Source organism: Oncorhynchus gorbuscha, linkage group LG24, assembly GCF_021184085.1.
Source record: "Oncorhynchus gorbuscha isolate QuinsamMale2020 ecotype Even-year linkage group LG24, OgorEven_v1.0, whole genome shotgun sequence".
NCBI classification, from domain to species: Eukaryota; Metazoa; Chordata; class Actinopteri; order Salmoniformes; family Salmonidae; genus Oncorhynchus; species Oncorhynchus gorbuscha.
In genome coordinates, this window is record NC_060196.1 from 30,750,536 (window position 1) to 30,774,398 (window position 23,863).

General features: G+C 42.0%; 1 protein-coding gene across 1 annotated transcript in view; it reads right to left on the reverse strand.

Moving 5' to 3' along the window:
* Positions 1-23,863, reverse strand: part of LOC124011991 (collagen alpha-1(XIV) chain) — a 95,034-nt gene that overhangs the window by 45,465 nt on the left and 25,706 nt on the right. Inside the window, 19 exon segments of the mRNA XM_046325311.1 lie at positions 433-507; positions 1,510-1,656; positions 3,666-3,782; positions 5,520-5,669; positions 6,698-6,820; positions 7,807-7,936; positions 10,183-10,325; positions 11,516-11,584; positions 12,756-12,888; positions 13,530-13,669; positions 14,043-14,169; positions 14,467-14,606; positions 17,255-17,384; positions 18,250-18,395; positions 19,804-20,091; positions 20,801-20,962; positions 21,270-21,434; positions 21,726-21,845; positions 22,136-22,288. Coding sequence (XP_046181267.1) covers positions 433-507; positions 1,510-1,656; positions 3,666-3,782; positions 5,520-5,669; positions 6,698-6,820; positions 7,807-7,936; positions 10,183-10,325; positions 11,516-11,584; positions 12,756-12,888; positions 13,530-13,669; positions 14,043-14,169; positions 14,467-14,606; positions 17,255-17,384; positions 18,250-18,395; positions 19,804-20,091; positions 20,801-20,962; positions 21,270-21,434; positions 21,726-21,845; positions 22,136-22,288 — 2,658 coding nt within the window.

The window sequence follows — 23,863 nt, forward strand, 5'->3', positions numbered from 1 at the left end:
GGGATGTGAATACTTTCTGTAGACCCTGTATGTTAATTAAGGTTCATGCCACTCTAAGTGAGTTGAACAAAAATACATAGATAATCTACCATAGGGGATATCTCTACACTATCTATTTGCCGATGGGTGGGGACTTGTGAGCATTTGAGTGCAAAATTGCTGCGCTACATCACCCAGGTAGATGTTCACAATGGACAGTATTAGTACCCCTTACCCCATAAAGGAACACGAAGGGCTTTGAGGCAAAGCCAAAAGCACTATAGCTTACTAAACGCAATACAGACCTAAAGTTTTTCTCTCCAGCAGCCCAACCAAGCATCAGTGTTAACTAGGGGAAACACTGATGACATCGGTACTGGTCTACCAGATAGGAATGGAATGGACCACACTCGGACCAACAGGTAAGTGTTTACAACAGGCTTTTTGTCTTACCTTCCTTGGTTGAGGGTATGGTGGGAAGAGGGGTGGTAGTGGGCGGCCTGGTGGGTGCCGGGGTGGGAACAGGGACTGCATGAAAGCAATGACATAAGACACACACAAATCATTATGACATCCTCATTAGTTGTCTATGTCACCTCACCTAACCACATGCTTGGTGAGGCTTTCATTTACAGTAAAAATAAAAATGGCTACAGACAGAAGATACCACATTGATAATAGCATCAAACATAATATATATAATCAGTCACATGATAGAAGAATCAGAAGGAATTCAGAGAATAAATCCGAGATGGTAGCTTATGCTTAGCAGCATGCCGAGTTGATGATTAAGTTACCCATATACAGTAATTTGCTAGCTTGATCACTACCAACAGCGGCAGTCAAATTGAAATGAATTTAAACATTTTTTTCTAGCTCTGGAACCCTGCTGAAACTCGCATATACTTTACCGCCGTAGTTATTCAGCTACATGAAACTGGGAATTACTTTTGATAGCAGCCTGCAAGGCCGCCTGGGGAAACGCAGGGTAATTTAAAAAAGGCCTTTAGCTCTAATCTGCATCAAAACAAAGCTATAAATCAGTGTCTACACTTAAGAGTAAAGCAATTCAATGCAAACAAATGCCTGGTGGGTTAGAGAGAGTGCCTTGATTACTGTTGTGGTTGGCCACAGACCGAATCATGATTCATTCATGGGAGAGGCATTCAAGTGCCTCCCAGGAGGCTAATAATGTCTTGAAAATATTGTATATGTTGTGACTGTCTGTAAGACATGTTGATGTACTGTATGTTTGGTGTGGATAATGTTGTAACGACGTTGCTACAGTCTAGAGGGAATACTTTTTTTGTTTATGTTTTAACTAAAAACTTTGGGGCGCCAAAATAAATAACTTCGGGGCTGGTTTTGGCCGGCGTGCTGCCGGTTGCCGACCCTTGAGCTAGACTGTTGAGGTGATGTTGGAACTTATGTCGTCACAACATTGTAAGAATCCTTCCTGAGAATAGTAGCAAGACGGTTGTAGGGCTGTTGTAGAGTGTATACTAAGCAGCAGTTGATGGGGACACCTACAGGTTCTCTCTGTGGTGGTGACTGCAGGCCCCTCTGTGTCCTGGAGTTGGGCGTACACACTGATTTTGTACTGCGTGTTAGCCGTCAGGTCATTGAAGCAGTGCCGGGTGGCTCCTCCTCCCAGCCTTGCCTCCTGTTTATGTCCATCTAAAATGATGACAGAATAACCATCACAATATGCACTGAGTGTACGAAACAGGAAACTGTTGAGCATGAAAAACCCAGCAGCATTGCAGTTCTTCACACAAACCATGTATTAAGACCGGTGCCTCTTACACAAACTGTTCGGGGTTATTCAAATATCTGGCAACCCGAGCAGTGGCCTTTCCATGAGTAGAATCTCATTATGAGGTCTCCTGTGGAAGTGGAGGGTTCATTTCTCACCCCAGAATTTTAATTTCGGAACCTTCCCCTTAAGGCCTCAATTTAAGCCAATTTCACTCATACACCAAGGTGGTATTTTCTTTGGGTAATTATATATTTATCTAGCCATCATAAATCCTAATTTGGGCTTAATACCGGCTGATAGATCTAATATTTCAGGAGCTCCCAACGGTAATGCTGCAAAATTGCAATGTGCGAAACGCTACACGATAATAATGATGTTTGGGTCTCAGTGTTAAACTTGATGAATTGCTCGCATTATTTTCCTATTTGGCAGATGATACTCATATTGGGATCAACACAGCATTGATAAGACATTGACATTTTAAATGTTTCATTGCTGAAATATTCCATGCCATCTGTTGCATAAATCCCACTATATGCTAACTGTATATTAGGATAAATTGATCATTGAATGTCATAAATTGTCTAGAATTAGATTAATGCCAGGCTCTTTCATTAATTCAGGATGTATTTTGTTTTATCATATGGACTGGAATACTAAACTCAGCAAAAAAAGAAACGTCCTCTCACTGTCAACTGCATTTATTTTCAGCAAACTTAACATGTGTATATATTTGTATGAACATAACAAGATTCCACAACTGAGACATAAACTGAACAAGTTCCAGACATGTGACTAACAGAAATTGAATAATGTATCCCTGAACAAAGGGGGGGTCAAAATCAAAAGTAACAGTTAGTATCTGGTGTGGCCACCAGCTGCAATCAGTACTGCAGTGCATCTCCTCCTCATGGACTGCACCAGATTTGCCAGTTCAGTGCACCTGCACACTGACAGTTGGTTGGAAGTCTCACGTCTGTGAGGTGATAATTATGACTTAGAAGATAAAAGGCCCTTACAATATTTTCCTGAATATAATTTTTTGCCTCATAATGTTATGCTTTGTGGCAAATACCGTATCTAGTTAACTACAAGCTGAAACAGAAGTATCTGGAACTTCCCCTGTCAGAGTACATTGAACCAGAAACCCAATTGTTAATTTTTTTCCAAAAGTTGCAATGAGGTGCAATTACGGTCATCTGCATAACAAGTATATCTTGGCTAGCCAACGTTCACTTATTTAACCATAGGATATGTAAACGTCAACTAAGCTCGCCTGTTAAAAAGCCATGTAGGCCTAATGTATATTATTCGAAACTGAAACCCAAAATATAGCCCCCAGAGTCTGTCCTATTGATGTTATATCTTATGTTTTATACTGTATATAATATAGCATAATATAACATGGTATATCATAGCATTTTAATATTGTTCAAATGCTATGATATACAAATGACAATCCCCCAGTTCCTTATACAGTTCTGCTGGGGAAGTGTGAAATCCCTGTCGGTATTACAAGTGAATCTTCCTCCCTGCAGGTTTCCGTGTCCCAACCGAGATTCCCTGCCAGGAGCATAATTCCTGACCGGGATCACATGTGGATTCTAGGGAGGAGCTGACAGCCTTATCCACATGGAGACGTGTGGCCGCATGGTAATCACCTCCTTCCACTAGAGTGGCTGTGTCAGTCAGTGTGTGGGGAATACCAATGTGGATTTGGTTGCATATAGTGTACTGTACAGTGTACGCCTACACACAGAAGTAAGGGCATACTGTCAAGGAGAGGGTGTGGATATTGTGCTGCCATGACAAAAGACTTGCTTATATTAAGCTCAATACTGTAAAAAAAAAGGTTATTGGTTCAAATGGAACAGGGCAAATTTATGTGTGTATGTGTGTATGTGGTTGTGTGGTGCTGGGCACTCACTGAGCAGTGACTCGATGACCACACGGTACAGAGTGGCGTGGCGGTGGGAACTCCACTGGGCACACATGCTGTTCATCCTCACCTGGTAGGTGTTCAGATTGGTCACTCCCAGGTATACTGTGACAGAGAGACAGACAAAGAAAAAAAAATAGTGTGAGCAGACCAATCATACTGGAAGCCATTTCACAACAGGCCTAAGACTGAAAAGAATGTCTATGGATCAGTATTCAGTAGATTGTTGTGCTATACTGCAACATAGTGGAATGTAATCTTGTCATCGTGACTTGACTTTAACCAGAGCAGTGATGGTAAATACACCAGTGATACCTGCAGAAGTGACTAAATGATAAAGCCCTGCAATATAAACATATCCTTAACGATAATGAGCAGACATCTATCGTCAGGCAGTGCATCTATCGCCACACAGCATATGTCTCCATTTGGGTTGGACTCTAAACATACGGCGCAAAAGTTATTTGGGGAGTTGAAATATGGTGCCGGTATCTTACTCCTAATGTTCAGCAGTACAAATCCATTTATGCAAATGTTGCATGCATTTCTTAATCTCATTCTTGCATGCTGCTATCAATTTGAATATTTCAGTGGGACATACATTTGCAGTTACATTCCAAAATACAACATTATTTTTTAAAGAAATTATGAAACATATTGATGTGTTTTTTTCACTATCTATTCAAGGGTTTTTCAATGACAGACATGTATTTGTTTAACATCTGTCACTTGATGGTTTCATTTCAGAGAGACAAATAATCATGTTTTTTTGCAAAATATTTGCCTCAATCTCAGAGAAATAAGTAGACTGTTACATAATTCTTAACATACAATACAACAATTCATTGACTTTCACAAAGTAACTATACACATAAATGACTGTAAAACAAGGAGATCTTGAACATGACATTGAGCTATCCCCATGGTTTCTTACTGTAGTGCAGGGTTCATTAACATGCTCACTCTGTGTCAGTCAGGCATCAAACTCCACCCAAGAGACACCCCTATCCTGATTGCTATATCTCTAGCTATGCCCTTCAAATCACGCACTACCCAAGCGTGCTTTACTTAATTATCATGCACAAGGTGAGATCGTAGTTATGTGCAAACGAATGCGAGTCTCTAGTTTCCACTCCCCCTTCCAATCTGATTATCTGGGAGCTGCCAGCCCTAATAAGACAATGATCTCCGTTACAGTGCTGGGTTGCTGACACTGGTACTACATTAGGCACGCCTGCCTGGCCACTTGATATCATTGTGGTGGCTGCAGTCTCCGATGGAGTGAAGCTGTGATACTCAATAATTCGCACTGATTCAATCTCAGACAGCACCAGTTGACCTAGATGTAATCCAAACGATGCTTGCTGGGAAAGTTGGGGATTCAAATTAGAGACGGAGGCAGGTAGCCTAGTGGTTAACAGCGTTGGGGCAGCAACGCAAGGAAAGTTGTTAGTTTGAATCCCCGAGCCGACTAGATGAAAAATCTGTTGATGTTCCCTTGAGCAAGGCACTGAACTCCTAAGTAAGTCGCTATGGATAAGAGCGTCTGGAAAATGTAGAGGGGCCAACCTGGAAAGAGGATGATGAATAACGGAAGTGTATTTGACAAACATTGTGCCCCAATCACCTTGACAGTGATCAATGTGACCAGAAAGTGTTTCATAAATTAATTAAGTTTGTTATGCACAAAGGGGATAAGTAAGTAATTATGCAGTCACAGTATACACAGTATCCATTCTGGAGTCCTGCTCTACTTGGAGGTGTTGTGTTGAATCATCGATTAATTAACATATATCCATTCTCGAGTCCCATTCTACCTGGGGCTGCTGATAGTCTACTCACGTGTCCTGGCCTTGCCAGTGAGGGCCTCGCTGGAGCCGGTGGTGTAGGAGGCGATGACCCTGACGCCGTACTCTGTACCGCTCATCAGGTTCAGGATTAGCATGGTGTTCACGTCCTCGCCCACAAAGGTCTCCAGAGCAGGTCCCGGAGCTGTGAAAAAGAGAGGGTTTGGTGTGTGTGTGTGTGTGTGTGTGTGTGTGTGTGTGTGTGTGTGTGTGTGTGTGTGTGTGTGTGTGTGTGTGTGTGTGTGTGTGTGTGTGTGTGTGTGTGTGTGTGTGTGTGTGTGTGTGTGTGTGTGTGTGTGTGTGTGTGTGTGTGTGTGTGTGAGAAAGAGCTCACATTCACCACCACACATACTACAGCACACTGCTTGCAGATTTCAAAGGCTACTCTCGCCTAAGGAGCATTTAAGACGTTATTGATTTTTTGCAGCTGACTGTGATTGCTAGAATTTCATGAATACCACATTGTATTAAGTGTGAATTGGAGTTTGAGTAGTGGGTTGTCAGTCAGAAAACAGCTTTAGACATCATTGTGTGGAATGTTTTAACCATGTTTTGTGTCAAGGCGATTTTTCCATCTAGCAGATATATAAATAGGGTGGTAGGAATTTCTCTTTTACTAAACATTTCGTGCTTAGAAGGTGATGAACTGACCAGATCACATATGAGTGGGATCACAAGCGTAGGAGGTGGCCCAGAATATCATCCTTTGTAGTTAACACAATATATTGAATGAGGGTTCATGCACTTTCACAACATGTGTTTGTGTGTAGTAGTAGTAGTATTAGTAGTATTGGCATTAGTAGTAGTAGTGGGAGTAGTAGTAGTATTAGTATCAACAATAGTAATGGTTGTATTAGTATTAGTAGCAGTACTAGTAGTAATTGTAATTCATTGTAATTTGTAGTAGTAGTAGTAGTAGCAGTAGTAGCTGTAAGAGTAGTAGTTGTAGTAGTAGTTGTAAGAGTAGTAGTAGTAGTTGTAAGAGTAGTAGTAGTAGTTGTAAGAGTAGTAGTAGTAGTTGTAAGAGTAGTAGTAGTAGTAGTAGTAGTAGTATGATATATCTGTTTTATATGCAGCATTGATGTGTGTTGTAGGGTTTTTGTGGGTTAGGTGGGCTATCTTTTGAAATAAGCAGTACTGTGTGTGTGTGTGTGTGAGTGTGTGTGTGTGTACCAGAGATGGGTTTGTAGACGACCCTGTAGCCCATAGTTGGGGATGGGGGTGTGTCCCAGGTGATACGGAAGCGGTTGTACCATTCCTCCGACACTCTCAGGTTCCTAGGAGCAGACAGTGGCACTGCAGGATGAATGAAAGAGCAAGGGAAAGAGAGAATGAAATTAGAGATGGATAGAGGGGGGGAAAGTATGGAGACATGAGACAGACAGATATAGAGAAGGAATTCGAGGGAAAAAAAAGAGAGACAGACAGAGGGATAGAGAGAGATAAAGGCATAGTGCGAGTGAGCGATGGACAGAAAGAGAGAACAGAACACACTCAGAGAAAAGGTACATTTTCATCAAGTACAGTAATGAATTGTAGATGAGAAACTCTGTGTACATATGAGTCACTCAGTCTCCTGTCCTAAAAAGAGAAGCACGTTGGCAGTTCTAAACCCGATACACATCTGATGGGCTTTTAGATGACTAACTTTGAGTCACAGCCTCACAGCGTTGGACTGAATTACAACTGGATTCAGTAGTGTTAGCAGAACTTGTCCAGACCTGTTCCATACAATACAAATCATACACACACACACACACACAACCAATGTGACACGTCGTTTGAGGGATTAGTCTAATTTTTCATTCTTAAAGGGGACTGTCATTTTCAGAGCAGGGAAAATAAAAAGCAACTACTCATGTTTGCATTTGAGGAAGAATGTAAATGTGAAATCCATAAAAATGATTTCGCTAAGCTTCTGAAAACCTCCACAGGAGGAATTACCATCTCCTGTCAAATCAACAGTTTATTTAAGCCTAGGAGAGCTCCCTGATGTAGAGGTGAAGAGCTTCCATTGGATTATTCAGTATGTGTCAATGATATACAGAGCATGGCTATCTCACCTACGGTGAGGGTTCATGAACTACCTAACTAACTCATTCCCCATGTGCAACACTGGTTGTTTTACCTGCTGGGTCTTTAAAGTTCCATATTCCACATGAAAGAAGAATACAGAAGCACAGAGGCTTCCATTGTGCCGAAGAGAACAGAACACATATCTCAGAGTCCGAGCCTGTCACTAAAATGTCACCACGGAGAGAAGGTCATGCAGACAGACTTACAGGTGCGTCCCATGCGGCTGACACCGGGGCCATCTCCGTCGGTGTAGACCGGGGTGACCGTCACCTTGTACTCCGTGTCAGACAGCAGTGGCTGCAGCAGCAGGCTGTTCTGACCACCGGGGACCATTTTCTAGAACACAGATACACACACAACTGAAAATCACGATACTAGGATGAGGTTCTGGTATTGTCTGGAGTGGAGGCCGGTTAAGGGACATGCTGGGTCGATGTGACTGGTGATTAAATGTACTGGAGTTGTATCAGAGGAACAGATGAAGCTAGTAGGTAGCCTTGCACCAGACATGTGTGCTGTCTTTCCAACTCCCAAACTATGGTCATTGTTTGGCATGACATGTAGAGGTGAAGTCTGGGACCAGGCGAGCTAATAGGAGCTCTGTGATGGCTTTGTTTTTAGTGATAACAGAAAGATCAACTGATCTGATTTCTGTTTTCGCATCTTCATGTCCTTACGTCATGTGCAATAACGTGTGATAGTGAGTGAATGAACATGCTGTATTGGAGAAAACCATTCAGCAAATGACTGATTGAATTGAATTATTAAGGCCATGAAACAAAATTGAGCAGACACGAGATTAAGTTAATACTGTATCTAGGAGAAACTCTAGTCTAGGACTTTTAGGCAATCAGTGAATGACAAGAAAGAATACCTCCCCCAAATAGTTAAGAACATGTCAGGTCTACACTTGAGCAGAAAACTAGAATTTGAATCATACTGGCTCTGGTTGCGTATGAATCTTGGTATGTACATAATAAACATGAATTAAACTATTATTAATTCATATCCACATCTAATAGCTGACAGGAATATAGATTTAAACAGCAATTCATTGCAAAGTCATATAGGGGGTACTAACAGACAGAAATGTACATGAAGTTAGAAATCACAAATAATGCTACGCTTGCCTTCCTACAAAAGAAAACAAGTATGTTTTTTGGGGTACTTTGCCCCCAATTTATGTACAATTTTAATAATAAATAGACATCGAATTTGAAATGAAGGTATAGACTACCTAGACACTGATATCAGTAAATTTAATTGGGAAATAGTTTTTAAAATATACTTTTAAACTTTCAGGAGTTAGGCTATAGAAGTTAATTGAGTATTGCACAGTGCATAACTCGACATGTGAACACTGTGAATTCGTAATGCAGGCTGTCTAATTTCAGAATCACCTAGAATGTTTGTCATTTCTGGACTAAAGCCACTCCTCCTCTTCCCTCTCTCTCTCTCTCTCTCTCTCTCTCTCTCTCTCTCTCTCTCTCTCTCTCTCTCTCTCTCTCCCAGGCATCTTCTTTTTCTCTGTCTCTCTCTCATCCAATCTCCATTCCTCCTCTCATTCCTGTTTATCTTCGTCTCTCTCTCTCTCTCTCTCTCTGTCTCTCTCTCTCTCTCTCTCTCTCTCTCTCTCTCTCTCTCTCTCTCTCTCTCTCTCTCTCTCTCTCTCTCTCTCTCTCTCTCTCTCATCCACTCCCCATTCCTCCTTTCATTCCTGTTTGCATTCCGAGCGTGTGCGGTCTAGCCTTGCCTCCGTCCCAAAAAGTTTCACAGCCATGACAAGCGGCGAGCGGCGAGCTTGACAAATCAATTTCAGGCAAACGTGATGAAAATAGTAGTTAGCTTTTTCGAAGGGGGGGACCGCAGGACGGAGTGCGACCCGAATGGCCGAGTCCCAATGCCACCGCAGTTGCCAAATTAGATTATTTTTATTATGCGGGCGCTCCCTCATAAACTATTTATAATTTGGGCGGTTCAATCTAGTTTGGAATGAAGTATCTGTGAAGAATGCAAACTATCAATCGCATTGACTTTGCTACAGAGTAGAGCTGTGGGTTCCACTCTACTGCTTCTATTGCTGGGCTGGCCTTTAGTGAACTGTGATTGGATAGGAGTTGTTCAGGCTATGTGGTGCTGGAAGTTGCCGGTGATTTGAGAAACCAAATGCAAGGCTTCAGCGACTTTTCAGAGTTTTCCTGTACTATAGCATTGGACTAGGAATTAATTGTTGTTTTGTCATTGAAATCCTATTTGAAGACACGATTTCATTGTATTGTTTTCCATTATTATCTTTCAATGAGGCTGTAACATTGGCTTGGGACACCGCATCACAAAATCAGCAAGGTTCATCCAACAGATAAGTAATACTTATCGACTACATTCTCACCGGACTTCAACATTCTGATATCAATAGATAAGGAATCTGATTAAACACTATATCACTAGGCATCTGGCATAAACGCTTAAAGACTACCATACAACCCCAATCTCTAGGAAGTGTTTATGGAAGTGTTTGTGCGTGTGTGTGTGGGGTGGGGGGGTACTAACAGACAACAAAGTATCCTCTGTCTGCATCTTACCGTCTCCTCGGCACGATCGCCCCTGGCGGTGACATAGGCGACGCGGTACAGACGCACATTGCGGTCCTGCAGCTCCCAGGACACCTCCATGCTGAAGGTGGTGTGATCACTAAGCAGGAGGTTCCTCGCACCCAGATGCACAACTGGGAGAGGGAGGGAGAGAGGGAGATGGATAGAGGGAAGGCGGCATGGAGGAAAGGAGGGAGCGGGGGTACAGGAGGTTGGAGGAAGGTAGAAAAAGAGGGTAGTGAGGGTGGAGGGAGGGGGAAAAAGGGAAGCGAGGATGAGTTGAGAAATGGAGGTGGAAAATGGAGATAGGATAGAGACACCAGGTGGCTTTACTATGCAGACTGTGTGGTTGCATGCATACATTTGAATAAACACAATATTAATAGACTAATGATGCAACAGTGCAGAAAGAGAGGCCACACAAACACAGGGATCCTGATGAGATCATAGCTACATACAGGATGAAGAGTTTCAATCCAAAACTCTACATATCCATTTTCACAAATGTTGGTAAAGTTGCTTTTATTGATTAAATAAATTATTGGTGTATTTTTAAAGAGATTGGTGTATTTTTTCCCTATCTAATCATGGCATGGGGTTGTTCAATGACAGATGTGTTTAAAATCTATTACTTCATGGTTTAATTTCAGATACAAATAATCATGTTTTTTAAATGCTATATTTCCGCCTCACTCTCAGAGAAATAATTAGCACTGCTAGGTTTTACACAGTCAAATAACTACATTTGTCATAAAAAACTGTACAAATGATACATTCGTGACACCAACATATATATGTTCAGTAATATAAGATCTGTATGTAAAACATTTACATTTGACATTTTAGTCAGTTATCAGATGCTTTTATCCAGTGTGACTTACAGTAAGTGCATGTGTCTTAAGATAGCTAGCTGAGACAACCACATATCACAGTCAAATATACAGGATCCATACGTTCCATACCAGCCTATCAATGGATGTACAGCGTCTTGCAAAAAACACTTTCTCAAATCTATGAATAAAAAAATCGGAGAAAATGTATATTTTACCGACACATGAAGGTACCCATAAGCAATCGTTTCTGATGAAAAAACACAAATGAAGATTTTTGCGTTTTGGAAGTAAACTCTTTCCATTGATGAGGTGAATTGCAATTTCAAACCAAGTGAAAAGCACTATATAAATGCAATCCATTATCACTATTATACATTACTATCACTATTATAAACAACAGGACAAGCTGAGGAAATTACTATTAAAAGCTCTCACAAAATTACCTTTATAAAAATCGATACAGTATATGACCGAAAAAATACCTAGTTTACCTGCTGTGGTGGTAGCTCGTGTGGTAGTTGTGGTTGTAGTAGCTTTTGTGGTAGTCGTTGTTCTTGCCACTGAAAAACAGATACATTGGTCGGGTCAATCGATAAATCAATCAATTAATGAATACATTTTGATTTGTATAGTGAGCATTTCAGAAGAAGAATTAGAGGAGATATACACTATATATACAAAAGTATGTGAACACCCCTTCATATGAGTGGATTTGGCTATTTCATCCACATCTGTTGCTGACAGGTGTATAAAATTACACAGCCGTACAATATCCATAGACAAACATTGGCAGTAGAATAGCCTTACTAAAGAGCTCAATGACTTTCAACGTGGCACCGTCATAGGATGCTACCTTTCCAACAAGTCAGTTCTTCAAATTGTTGCCCTGCTAGAGCTGCCCCAGTCAACTGTAAGTGCTGTTATTGTGAAGTGGAAACATCTAGAAGCAACAACTGTGAAGTGGTAGGCCACACAAGCTCACAGAAGTGCATTGCAAAAATTGTCTGTCCTCGGTTGCAACACTCACTACCGAGTTCCAAACTGCCTCTGGAAGCAACGTCAGCACAAGAAGTCTTCGTTGGGAGCTTCGTGAAATGGGTTTCAATGACCTTCTTGACGATTCTGTACCTAAAACTTTGTGGCAATAGTTTGGGGAAGGCCCTTTCCTGTTTCAGCATGACAATGCTCCCCGAACTTGACTGGCCTGCACAGAGCCCTGACCTCAACCACATCGAACACCTTTGGGATGAATTGGAACGCTGAGTGCGAGCCAGGCCTAATCGCCTAACATCAGTGCCCGACCTCACTAATGCTCTTGTCGCTGAATGGAAGCAAGTCCCCGCAGCAATGTTCCAACATCTAGTGGAAAGCCTTCCCAGAAGAGTTGAGGCTGTTATAGCAGCAAGGGGGGGGGGGACCTACTCCATATTAATGCCCATGATATTGGAATGAGATGTTCGACGAGCAGGTGTCCATATACTTTTGGTCATGTAGTGTAGTTTTGACTTTAATGTCAATGTTAAAGCACAAAGGTGTTTCTCAAGAACAGTCTCAATGAACAATGCCCTGTAGCAAACATACAACACATGGGTAAAAAAGCTGTGTTGTGGACAAGCACGATTTTAACAAAGAGTAAGCAGTAGCACAGTGGCAACATTAAATCAATACAATAAACAATATAATCCCCAATGTTTAATTAACCCTGATTGGAGTGGAGTTTCCCTTAATTACCTGTTGACTCTGTGAGGGTCACGGCGTCGCTTTCCTCCTCGTTTCTAAAGACGGCAATCAGAGAGACTTCGTACTCAGTGATGGGCCTCAGTCCAGTCAGCAGGTGGCTGTTCCTGTTACCATTCACTAGCATCTAGAGAGGGGGAGGGATGGAGGGAAGGGGGGGATGTAGTGAGAAGTTGCGTCAAAAATGTCAGATATTTCTGCTGCTACCGAATGGGCTGGAATTCTACAGTCATCAAAAGGGCTTGAAAATAGCACTGTAGCCCATTCCTGCAGTCAATGACCAAAAGCGCCATCTGTGGCCACATGGGTGGAATGTTATTAATCGTTTTCATAATTTCAAAGTTAATAAAGATTATTTTTTTATAATCTATATCTGACATGGTGGAGGTATCTTCTTTTTGTAAGCCCATAACCATGTGTGTGAGGTGTTTAAACGCTCAGGGGTGTGATAGAAAGTATGCCGAGCAGGTTCCCAATAAGAAGCAGCTGTCTATCGTTTTCTCTGATTTGGAACCATACTTAGGTAGCCTGTTCCCACCTGTGTTGTGGGTAGTTGTTTTCTGTTTAGTGTGTTTTGCACCTGACGGAGCTGTTTCGGTTGTTCTCGTTTGTTACTTTGTATTCAGTTCTATTTAATAAATATGAACACGTACCACGCTGCATCTTGGTCCTCACCTTCTTCCACCAACGGCCGTTACACAGATAGACAGAAACACAGACAGAGAACTATCCATCCATTCAACTAAGCAACAGCCATCAGACACAGACCTCTTTAGTGTCTCCTCCTCTGGTTGGGGTCCAGGTGAGTCTGTAGAGGACCACGTCTTGGGCTGAGTGATCCCAGGTGACCCTGAAGCTCTCTGTGGAGACTTCACTGGTCTTTAGGTTCAGAGGCTCTGGGACTGTCTCTGGATTACACACAAAGGGTAAAGATGCCTCAAAATAATGGAAGGAGAGCTCCACTTCACTTTGCATATGAGTGGTCATATTCACAGTCTGAACTCACTTTTAGATACACTTTATCACATGTAAGAAACTGTTACATCAGTGTTTCATTTTCAAATACAGCTGGATAATTTGTTAGCACTTTCCATAGAAATAGAATGCCCACCCATCACGAAACGTTGAATTGAATGGGAATGTCCGTTCCCAATAATTATATTTCTATGGCACTTTCTACAAGCCACAGCATTTAAAGCCTTTTTTTGTGTATTATAAAGGCTGTTGTTGAAAGCCAAGAGCTGCCAATAGCATTGCTGATATGGGTAGAGACAGTCTTACTAGTGGTGAAGCTGTCAGTAAGGGGCTCTGCCTGGCCCTCGTCATAGATAGCAAAGATGGCCACCGTGTACTCTGTCAATGACGTCAGGTTCCTTAGCAACAGGGTGGTGATGCGGCCAACATCCATCTATAGCCACGGAAGAGAGAGGTCAGGGTTAACGGTCAGTGTGAGTCCCTCTATGTGACAATAAAACAGTATATATATTTTATTGAACTTATCTTAGAAATTTGGTATCCATTCCAGTGATGCCTACTTTTCTATAAATCAGTCAGCACCAGATTATATATCACAGTCTATCAGGTTTACATGTTTGCAAGAAAAGTTATTTCTTTAGGGGGAAAGTCCGCAACATTAATATTAACACGATCTATTCATGGGTTTAAAGTCATGCTACGTTATTGGCCAAGTGCCGTGAGCTCTCACCTCATTGGTCTGCACTCCGTTTGTCTTGACGTACATGATGCGGTAGCCGTTGGCCTTCTTGGACGTCGCCTCCCAGGTGAGCCTGGCCGAGCTGTGGTCGACGTCGGAGAAGCGCAGGTTCCGCGCCGGGGTCAGGGGTACTGGGAGATGAGGAGGGGTAGAGAACAGGAACACGGGTCAACCCTAATATAGTTGTAATTAAACACAATAACCTGAGTCACCCTCCCGCAGGTGCATGACGCGAGTGACTCTTTTTGATTGAGAGTTCCTCTCCGAGGAAAATAAAAGGGCAGAAGAATGGCCTTTTGCGGACAAAGTACATTCTCTGGCAGAGTTAGAATTTAACAAGGACCTTTAGGTAGAGCTAGAAGTCCTGCTTAAAATTACTCCTGTTCTTTCTTGCTGCGGATCATTCTCTTCAATTTAAATGAGGGTCAGCGTTTAGCTTTAGACGCAGGCAGCATGAAAAGGATGCAGTGAAGGTGGACTGGGTTCATGAGGGAATTGTACATTTTAAAAAGTTGGAGAGGAGGGTATTAAAGTTTGGCAAGGATCTATTCCTACTATACTTCAATGCTGTCATTTATTAAATGTTATTAAATGTGATAGATCACTCCAAAACATCAGTTTGTCAAATGTTTACAGATGTCCTAAGTGGTCTAATGTTGAGATGAGTTGAGAACACACAATCTGTTATTTAGATCATGTTACATACCTCCATTCCAAATGAACTGGACATACTAGCAGCATTTGTAGACAGTGTTTATCTTTCCCATTCTTTTGGGGTGGAGATAAATAGGCTGGATCTACACCACATCCCAAAAAGTTTAATTCAGGAGTGAACTGTTCCTTTTTTTGAAGGCACTGTCCTGTTCCCTTAAAACAGACAGAATGTCTAAGGAACTACTTTCTGAAATGTTTTCAAGCCTCTGTATATCTACAACACATGTCGTGACACCACCCTTAGAAGCGCTCAAAGAAGGACAATAACACATTAACTAGCAAGGTGGTGACTGACAGTTGGTCAACGTCAACACTAAATTGATGCAACCGTAATAGCTCTGAAACACAAAATTAGCACAAACACCGTTTTGTCAGCCTGTTTGTTACGTCTTGCTCTAAAGCTTGACAGGGCTTGACATCAAGATGCAGGCAGAAGTATGCAAATTCACTAGGCCTGATGGCTAACAAAACATCTAAATACCTACAGTAAGTAAAAAATAAAATAAAAATATGGACACACTTTCTCATTCCAGGGTTTTAAAGTATTTAAAAAAGATATACATTGTAGAATAGTGAAAACATCAAATCTATGAAATAACACACATGGAATTGTGTAGTAACCAAAAAAGTGTTATAATTGAGATTCTTCAAAGTAGCCACCCTTTGCCTTGATGACAGTTTTGCACACTCTTGGCATTCTCTCAACCAGCTTCATCTGGAATGCTTTTCCAACAGTCTTGAAGTAGTTGCCACATACACGAGTACTTTTTTGGCTGCTTTTCCTTCACTCTGCGGTCCAACTCATCCCAAACCATCTCAATTGGGTTGAGGTTGGGTGATTGTGGAGGACAGGTCATCTCATGCAGCACTCCATCACTCTCCTTCTTGGTCAAATAGCCCTTACACAGCCTGGAGGTGTGTTGGGTCATTGTCCTGTTGAAAAACAAATGACAGTCCCACTAAAAGCAAACTAGATGGGATGGCATATGGCTGCAGAAAGCTGTGGTAGACATGTTGGTTAAGTGTGCCTTGAATTCTAAATAAATCACCAACAGGGTCACCAGCAAAGCACCCCCACACCATCACACGTCCTCCTGCATGCTTCACGGTGGGAACTACACAAGCAGAGATCATCCATTCACCTACTTTCAAACTTGGACTCATCAGACCAAAGGACAGATTTCCACCAGTCTAATGTCCATTGCTCGTGTTTCTTGGCCCAAGCAAGTCTCTTCTTCTTATTGGTGTCCTTTAGTAATGGTTTCTTTGCAGAAATTCGACCTGAAGGCCTGATTCACACAGTCTACTCTGAACAATCGATGTTGAGATATGTCTGTTACTTGAACTCTGTGAAGCATTTATTTGGACTGCAATTTCTTATCCACTGCAGCAGAGGTAAGTCTTGTGTCTTCCATTCCTGTGGCTGTCCTCATGAGAGCCAGTTTCATCATAGCGCTTGATGGTTTTTGCAACTGCAGTTGAAGAAACTTTCAAAGTTCTTGAAATGTTCCGGATTGACTGACCTTCATGTCTTAAAGTAATGATGGACTGTCTTTTCTCTTTGCTTATTTGAGCTGTTCTTCCCATAATATGGACCACATAGGGCTATCTTCTGTATACCACCCCTACCTTGTCAAAACACAACTGATTGGCTTAAACGCATTAAGGAAAGAAAGTTCACATATTCATTTTTAATACATTCCAGGTGACTACCTCATGAAGCTTATTGAGAGAATGCCAAGAGTGTGCAAAGCTGTCATCAAGCCAAAGGGTGGCTATTTGAAGAATCTCAAATATAAAATATATTTTGATTTGTTTAACACTTTTTTGGTTACTATGTGATTCCATATGTGTTATTTCATAGTTGTGATGTCTTCACTACTAGCCTACAATGTAAAAATGAAAAAAAAAAAAATGAAAATAGTACAAATAAAGAAAACCCCTGGAATGAGTACGTGTGTCCAAACTTTTGCCTGGTACTGTATATGTGTGTCTGCTTATTCATAATGTATATGAATCTGTGTGTACACGTGCATGCGTATGAGTGTATGAGGTGGTTACTCACGCGTGGTCTCCTGACTGGTCATAGGGTCACTGGCCTCCTCTCCGTACATGGCGTACACGGTCACTGTGTACTCTGTGTCTGGAGTCAGGTTCTCCAGTTCCACTTCGTTCACAGTCTCAGCCACTTTCACCTGCACAAACAGTCATCAGAGACCTTAGACAGGGTGACAGACAGGTATGCAGAGAGGTTGGCAAGGAGCAAGATATATACAGGGGGTTGATAGAGACAGAATATCAACCATCAAACAGACAAGGGCAAGGCAGTCACACCGCCAGATAAAGTGGCAGACAGCCAGACGTGATACACGAGGGTGTGAAAAAAAGTGCCTTTTCCTGCATTTTACAGAATGAACCATATTACCCCAAGATTGCATTTGTTTTAGGCTATTCTATATAGAGGCTGCAGATTGTAACTAAACAACCCAGATATGCACGTCAAACCTGTCTGGATCAATCGACAACAGTCGATGTAACATTTAGCACAAAAACTTCAAGCATCACTTTGAGAAAAAGAGAAAAAAGCCCTGGAAGCCATGTTGTGCCCCAACAGGCTGAGCAAGTGAAACTGTGAACCTGAACTGATTACTGTGCCTGGAGGGAGTGTTCTTTTTTAATGAGCACTAACAGGATGGGTGGAATTTGAGCGGTAGAGGACTTTGCCCTCATTTTCTTCCCCCCCCCTTTCACTGTACTAGTTACAATGTATTCTAAACATTTCCTTGCTTTGAGTCTAAATTCCCTCCCTTGCTCCCTTGCTTCTTTATTTTCCTCTGTATTTAAATTTAGCCACTCCATTTCTTAAATCCTCTTCTCTCTCTTTCCCTCTCCATCTGTGCTTTGGATTATACTTCTTCTTTCCTTTTCTTTCTGACAGTCTTTTCCCCTTCTCTATTTTCCTCTTCTTTATTTTACCATCTCATTCCTCTTCTCTCTCATTCCTCTCATCCTCCTTTCTCTATCCTCTCCGTCCTCCCTTTGCTCTCTTTTTTCTCTCACCTCTTTCTCGTCGGCGGCGTCTCCCTCGGTCAGTGGAGCATAGAGGATCATGTAGCCAGAAGCCCCCTCTGCGACCCTCCAGCGGGCTCTCATGCTATTGTGGGTGATGTCAAACAGCTCCAGGTTGTTCACCATGGGTAGGGCCACTGTGACACACAAGGGTTATACAGGGGTCACGCCATAGAATTACTACAACAGCCAACAACATTCAAGTCAACATTCAGGATTACAATTCTATAGTAGTCATATTGAGTGTACCAATGAGGGTGCAGTCAAATTAGTCAGAGGGGCTTTGTCCGTTCTAGTCATTTTATTTATTTGGGTCACACACAGCTCACACAGGGTTGAGACAAGGTCCTGACTTAGACCAGTAGACCAGGTTTAGCAAAACCCTCCTTATGGAGAGCTAAAATCAAATAAAATGTTATGTCACATGCTTTGTAAAAAACAGGTGCAGACTAAGAGTGAAATGATTACCTACTGCATTGCAGGTTTTTGCTCCAGCCCTGCTCTGTCTAAGACAGCTGATTGTACTCTAATTAAGGTCCTGGTGTGCAGCTGATCAGGGGTTAGCAGTAGGAAGTGGGTTAGGACACAGTTACACTATCAGTCCATTTCACTAGCAGTCCATTATTCATATCCCAGCAGCAGCAGGGCCAGGTGCTCAGAGTGCCAGTAGGGAGTGATTGCTCACAGGTGGGATAGATTACCTAGCTGAGAAGCTGATTGGAAGTAGCCTCCTGACCCGGCAGGGTTTTCACATTTGTGTCTGAATCCTTTTTCCTTAGGTTGGCATGCCTTTTTGTTTTTCCTTTTGTAGACTATTATCTTTGTCCCCATTTGAACCTAATAACTTGCTTGTGCTGGCTGACTACGGAGTCCCAACTGAGCTCTCCCTGGACCTTGGTGAGTAGGCTATACTGTCTCCACTAGGGACAAAGACATACAACACAATGCTCGCTTACCTCAAGGTTACAGACTCGTTAGCATGTCCTAGCTTCCCTTGATTGAGTTTATATACATTCTTAGAAAAAAAGGTGCTATCTAGAACCTAAAGTGGTTCATTAGCAATCCCCATAGGAGAACCATTTGAAAAATATTTTTTGGGGTTCCACGAAGAACCCTTTTCAGTTTCGTAACATACTAAGAGGAAAAGCAAAGATAAAATTGTAAACAATTTGGCATAATTCACAATTCACACAGCAAAGAAATCTCCATTTCTGTTAATCTGTTTGACCAAGAGTGGCCATAGCCCCTCCCTTAACCTGTCTAGAGAAATACATAAATGGTGGGCCTAAACGCAATACGGGCTACTTAAGCGCCAAAAAGTGAGAGCCTTTACAGATTTACTGGATGTCGTAAATTGTCTTACTTCCTCCTCCATCTGTATGTCAGTCTTGACAGCGGTAGGTTACTCACCATCCCCATTAACTTTGAGACAAGGTCAATTGTGTACTTAGTATTCACAGATATCCATGGGGGGATTTCATTGCCATTCATCAACTTCTAGTCACCACTAAATTAGATGAGATTCAGTTTTGTAACTAGACTTACATGTGGTAGTGCTGCCTCGGAGGGCCTCGCTAGCTGAGCTGGCATAGATGGCGAACACAGCCACCTGGTACTCAGTCAGGGAGAGGAGGTAGTTGAGCACTACCGTGTCCACTGTGCCCTGCACCACCTTCTCCTCGGGCTGGCCCCCGCTGGCAGGGTAGAACACCACCCGGTACTTCTCCACCGTGCCAGGGGCGTGGGTCCACGACACCCGGAAACTCCTGGCCGTCACTTCCGAGGTCACCAGGTCTCTGGGAGCGGCCATGGTGACTTCTGGGCCTGTGTCGCCTGAGAGATTGTAGAGTGAGAGAAGAATGAGAGAAAGGAAGGGAGGATGTAGAATGGCAGAGGAAATAGAAAGGGTTAGAAGATGTAGGGTGGCAGAGGAAATAGAAAGGGTTAGAAGATGTAGGATGGCAGAGGAAATAGAAAGGGTTAGAAGATGTAGGGCGGCAGAGGAAATAGAAAGGGTTAGAAGATGTAGGATGGCAGAGGAAATAGAAAGGGTTAGAAGATGTAGGATGGCAGAGGAAATAGAAAGGGTTAGAAGATGTAGGATGGCAGAGGATATAGAAAAGGTTAGAAGATGTAGGATGACAGAGGACATCGAAAGGGTTAGAAGATGTAGGGCGGCAGAGGACATAGAAAGGATGGGAGGATGAGGGGATGGATGTGTTTGCTTTCCGGTGGATCTGTCCAAAATCAATGAAGTGTCACTATTTAAACAATGTCTGCTTGTACAAAGGTATACAATGTGACTAAATGTCTATATAATCCCAGGTATTGGAAGCTATTTGTTTTTTTACAAGTAACCATTCAAATACTAAAATAAAAATATTGTACTTGTTTTGGGCTGTGTAGTTGAAAATACAAAAATACACAGAAAACAATTTTAAATACCAGATACTCAAATACACATGTATTTGAACCTAGGTCTGGATGTGACATTCTCAATTCTCTTTTCTGAATCTACTACTCTACTTTGAATCTGGCTCACCTTTGATGGCCTTGTCAAGCTGTTCGACCCGGTCACAGACGGTCCTGGTCAGACCCTCCACGATGGAGCTCATGACGCTGAAGTCAGCCACGTTGTAGACGTGCGTCTCCTCTGGAGGAGAGCCAATGGCCTTCAGCTCTTTCTCATCGGCGTTCTTCACACCTTTATAGAGGGGGAGAGAGAGTGAGAGAGGGAGAGAAAGAGAGATGTTTCCCATGCCAATAAAGCCCTTTGAATTGAGAGAGAGAGATGAGTAGATTGAGACATCTCTAGATTACATATCACTACACTGGGCAGGTGTCAGAACAGGTGGCTTCACATTCAAACCAGATTTCCCAAATACTGTATAAATGTGAAAGGTGAAAGAATGCTCTCCATCCGTCAAGAAAAGTGCATCTGCATTCAATCTGTTTAACTACAGTAGTATATGAGCATGTAGAGAGAACTAAGATGAGGCTTTGTCTCATACCAATGGCAAACAGCTCTATTCCCGCCTCTCTCAGACTCCGTGCCGGGGGTTGGACATCGTCTTGAGACTTCCCATCTGTGATCAGGATTCCAATTTTGGGAACGCCGGCCCTGGATCCGGACTCGGGTTTGTAACTGTTCTCAAGGATGTACGTCAATGCAAGACCTACAGTAGAGAAGATCAGCATACTGTCTAACTCTTGCATACACAGGGGTTCTTGAGGACTGTCACATACAGTATTAGCGTCTTTGTTGGGTTAATGGGTTCCTGGCTAAATCTCTAAGATATCGTCAAAATGTAATGGAAAATGGATTGTCAATCAGGTTATCTGGACATGTAATAAAATGTGGTAGAATAACATCATGAGCGTAATTTGCTGCCGGGTGGGTAATGTGTATTATGTGGAGTTCAGTAGTATTACAGAGTACAGAGGAAGAAAGGATTCCTTTCCAGTACCCGTCAGTGTGTTCCCTCCTTTGTAAGGAAGGTTCTTCACAGCGTCGATGACTGCTTCTTTGGTGGTGAAAGTGTTCAGGTGCCACTCAATCCTGGGATCACCACTATACTGGGCCAGACCTGTGCAAAGGGAATCAACACTCAGGGTAGCTTCTCTCAACGCACAAACACACGCTGTTACTGTACTGACGAGCATCTAATCATTTATTACCCAGATGAAATGCAGCAGCACAACGACACAGAAACTACAGTACCCGTGACTTGAGTGGGTGGGATAGAAAGGCTAATCATCTAATCATGAGCTCTTTAGCAACGCTGCTTTCTCATGCTTATAATTATAATGATGATGACAATGATAGGGAAACAACGTCACCAATGATGATGATAAAGAAACCAGTAAAATGACTCGCCTATCCGTGTCTTGTCAAACTCCACATGGAAGGCGCTAACCAGATTCTCCAGGAACATGCGGACCAGACGGAAGTTTATCCGTCCGATACTCCATGATCCGTCCACCAGGATCACAATATCCGCTATGGCCGGGGTCTTACACATGAACTGCTCTGTAAGGGAAAGATACACAGACGAGATTATGTTTAAACCAACATACTAATGACAAAGCATTCAAACAATAGCCTAGATAAAACACAAGAATATAAAACATACCACTACTGAGCGTAAAGGGGAAAGTAAGGTCACTGAAGAGAGTAACTTATCAAATAATGGTAAACTGAATCAAACAATAAATAATAAATAACTGAATCAAACAACAAAAAAGCATTTGTAATTCTTTGAAGTGCAGCTTAGGTCCAAAGCATTTGTTTATTCAGTTTAATACATCCTCCCACGAAATTCCCTGAAGGGCAATTTAGTGTATAATTCATGCAAAAATAATGCTAGTGCTCATGAATACACCCAGTCAATGAAGAGAAAATAGGCCTTGATTAGGTGCCATTTTATTTAGACACTCTATGCTACATAGCGTTTCACATAATAACATATCTCATTATGCCTCCTCTCACAATCTGTGCCGATCTATTAAAGTAGAGAGGCCTGTCATTAGACCATAAACAGACATGATGACAGGAATGTGCTGGATATTATCCTGATCCGACACACTCAGAGTGAGTGAAAGCCATTGAGCCAGAACTCTCTCTGTGTGGATTCAGAATGTTTCTGCAGGATATGCACAAATCTGCATTGAATACTGTATGTATCTTAAGTTCAGGAAAAAAATCAGGAAAGAAACTCTGACTTTCACAGTTCAGAAAACTGTCAGACTTTCAGAGTCTTATAGGAAATAATATACCCAGAATCAAGATTTTTTTTGTTGACAGTATATTTCTCCTATGCCAATTGTTGTGTGTGAGAATTGTGAAATTGGGTGACCAGCAAAGACACAGACAACTAGAATAGGGCAGCAGTTTATTGTTTAAAAGCAAAATACTGTAAAAGTAATCCAGCATTCCATCAGTCTTTATAGTGGATTACAATGATTGATTTCAGATTGTAAATTAGCTGTAGGTGGTATGTGCCACTTTTCCCATCGAGCGTTCAATGCACACAGCTGCAGTGGCACACAACTTCCGTCTGAGCTGAGAGGACCGATATCTTCTGGATGTTTTGCTCTACCTCTGGGGAGAGAGGATATACAGTATATAACATCAATGTAGAGAGCATCACTTAAACAATATTTCAATCAAGAATGTGTGGTTGGGTTCAAATCCATGCAAAAGATAAACATACTGTACATTACTCTGTTGGTTGGAAAAGATAGAATATATCATTCAATAACCATCTTATCCCCCAGATGTCGAACAAATACTTATCAGGCTGGAACATTTTATGCAATCTAGGGCAGAACTGCATTTTTTTAAGAGTTGTTTAATTTGCCATTGACAGAAACAGAGTGGTCTATCACTTCCTACAAGTCTATACCTTCTTGGAATTTCTGTTTCCAAACCAATCAATATCTCAGCATAATAGACCTTAGTAAAGGAAGTCAAACAAAAAGTGTTTTATGTGTGTCAACCTCATAAAAAAAACTCCTGTTTCCTGAACATTTAATTGAAGGGCAGGGCACCATTTTGGAGTGAATGAAAGAGCATTGTCTGAGTGCCTTTAATAGCAGGGCAGCA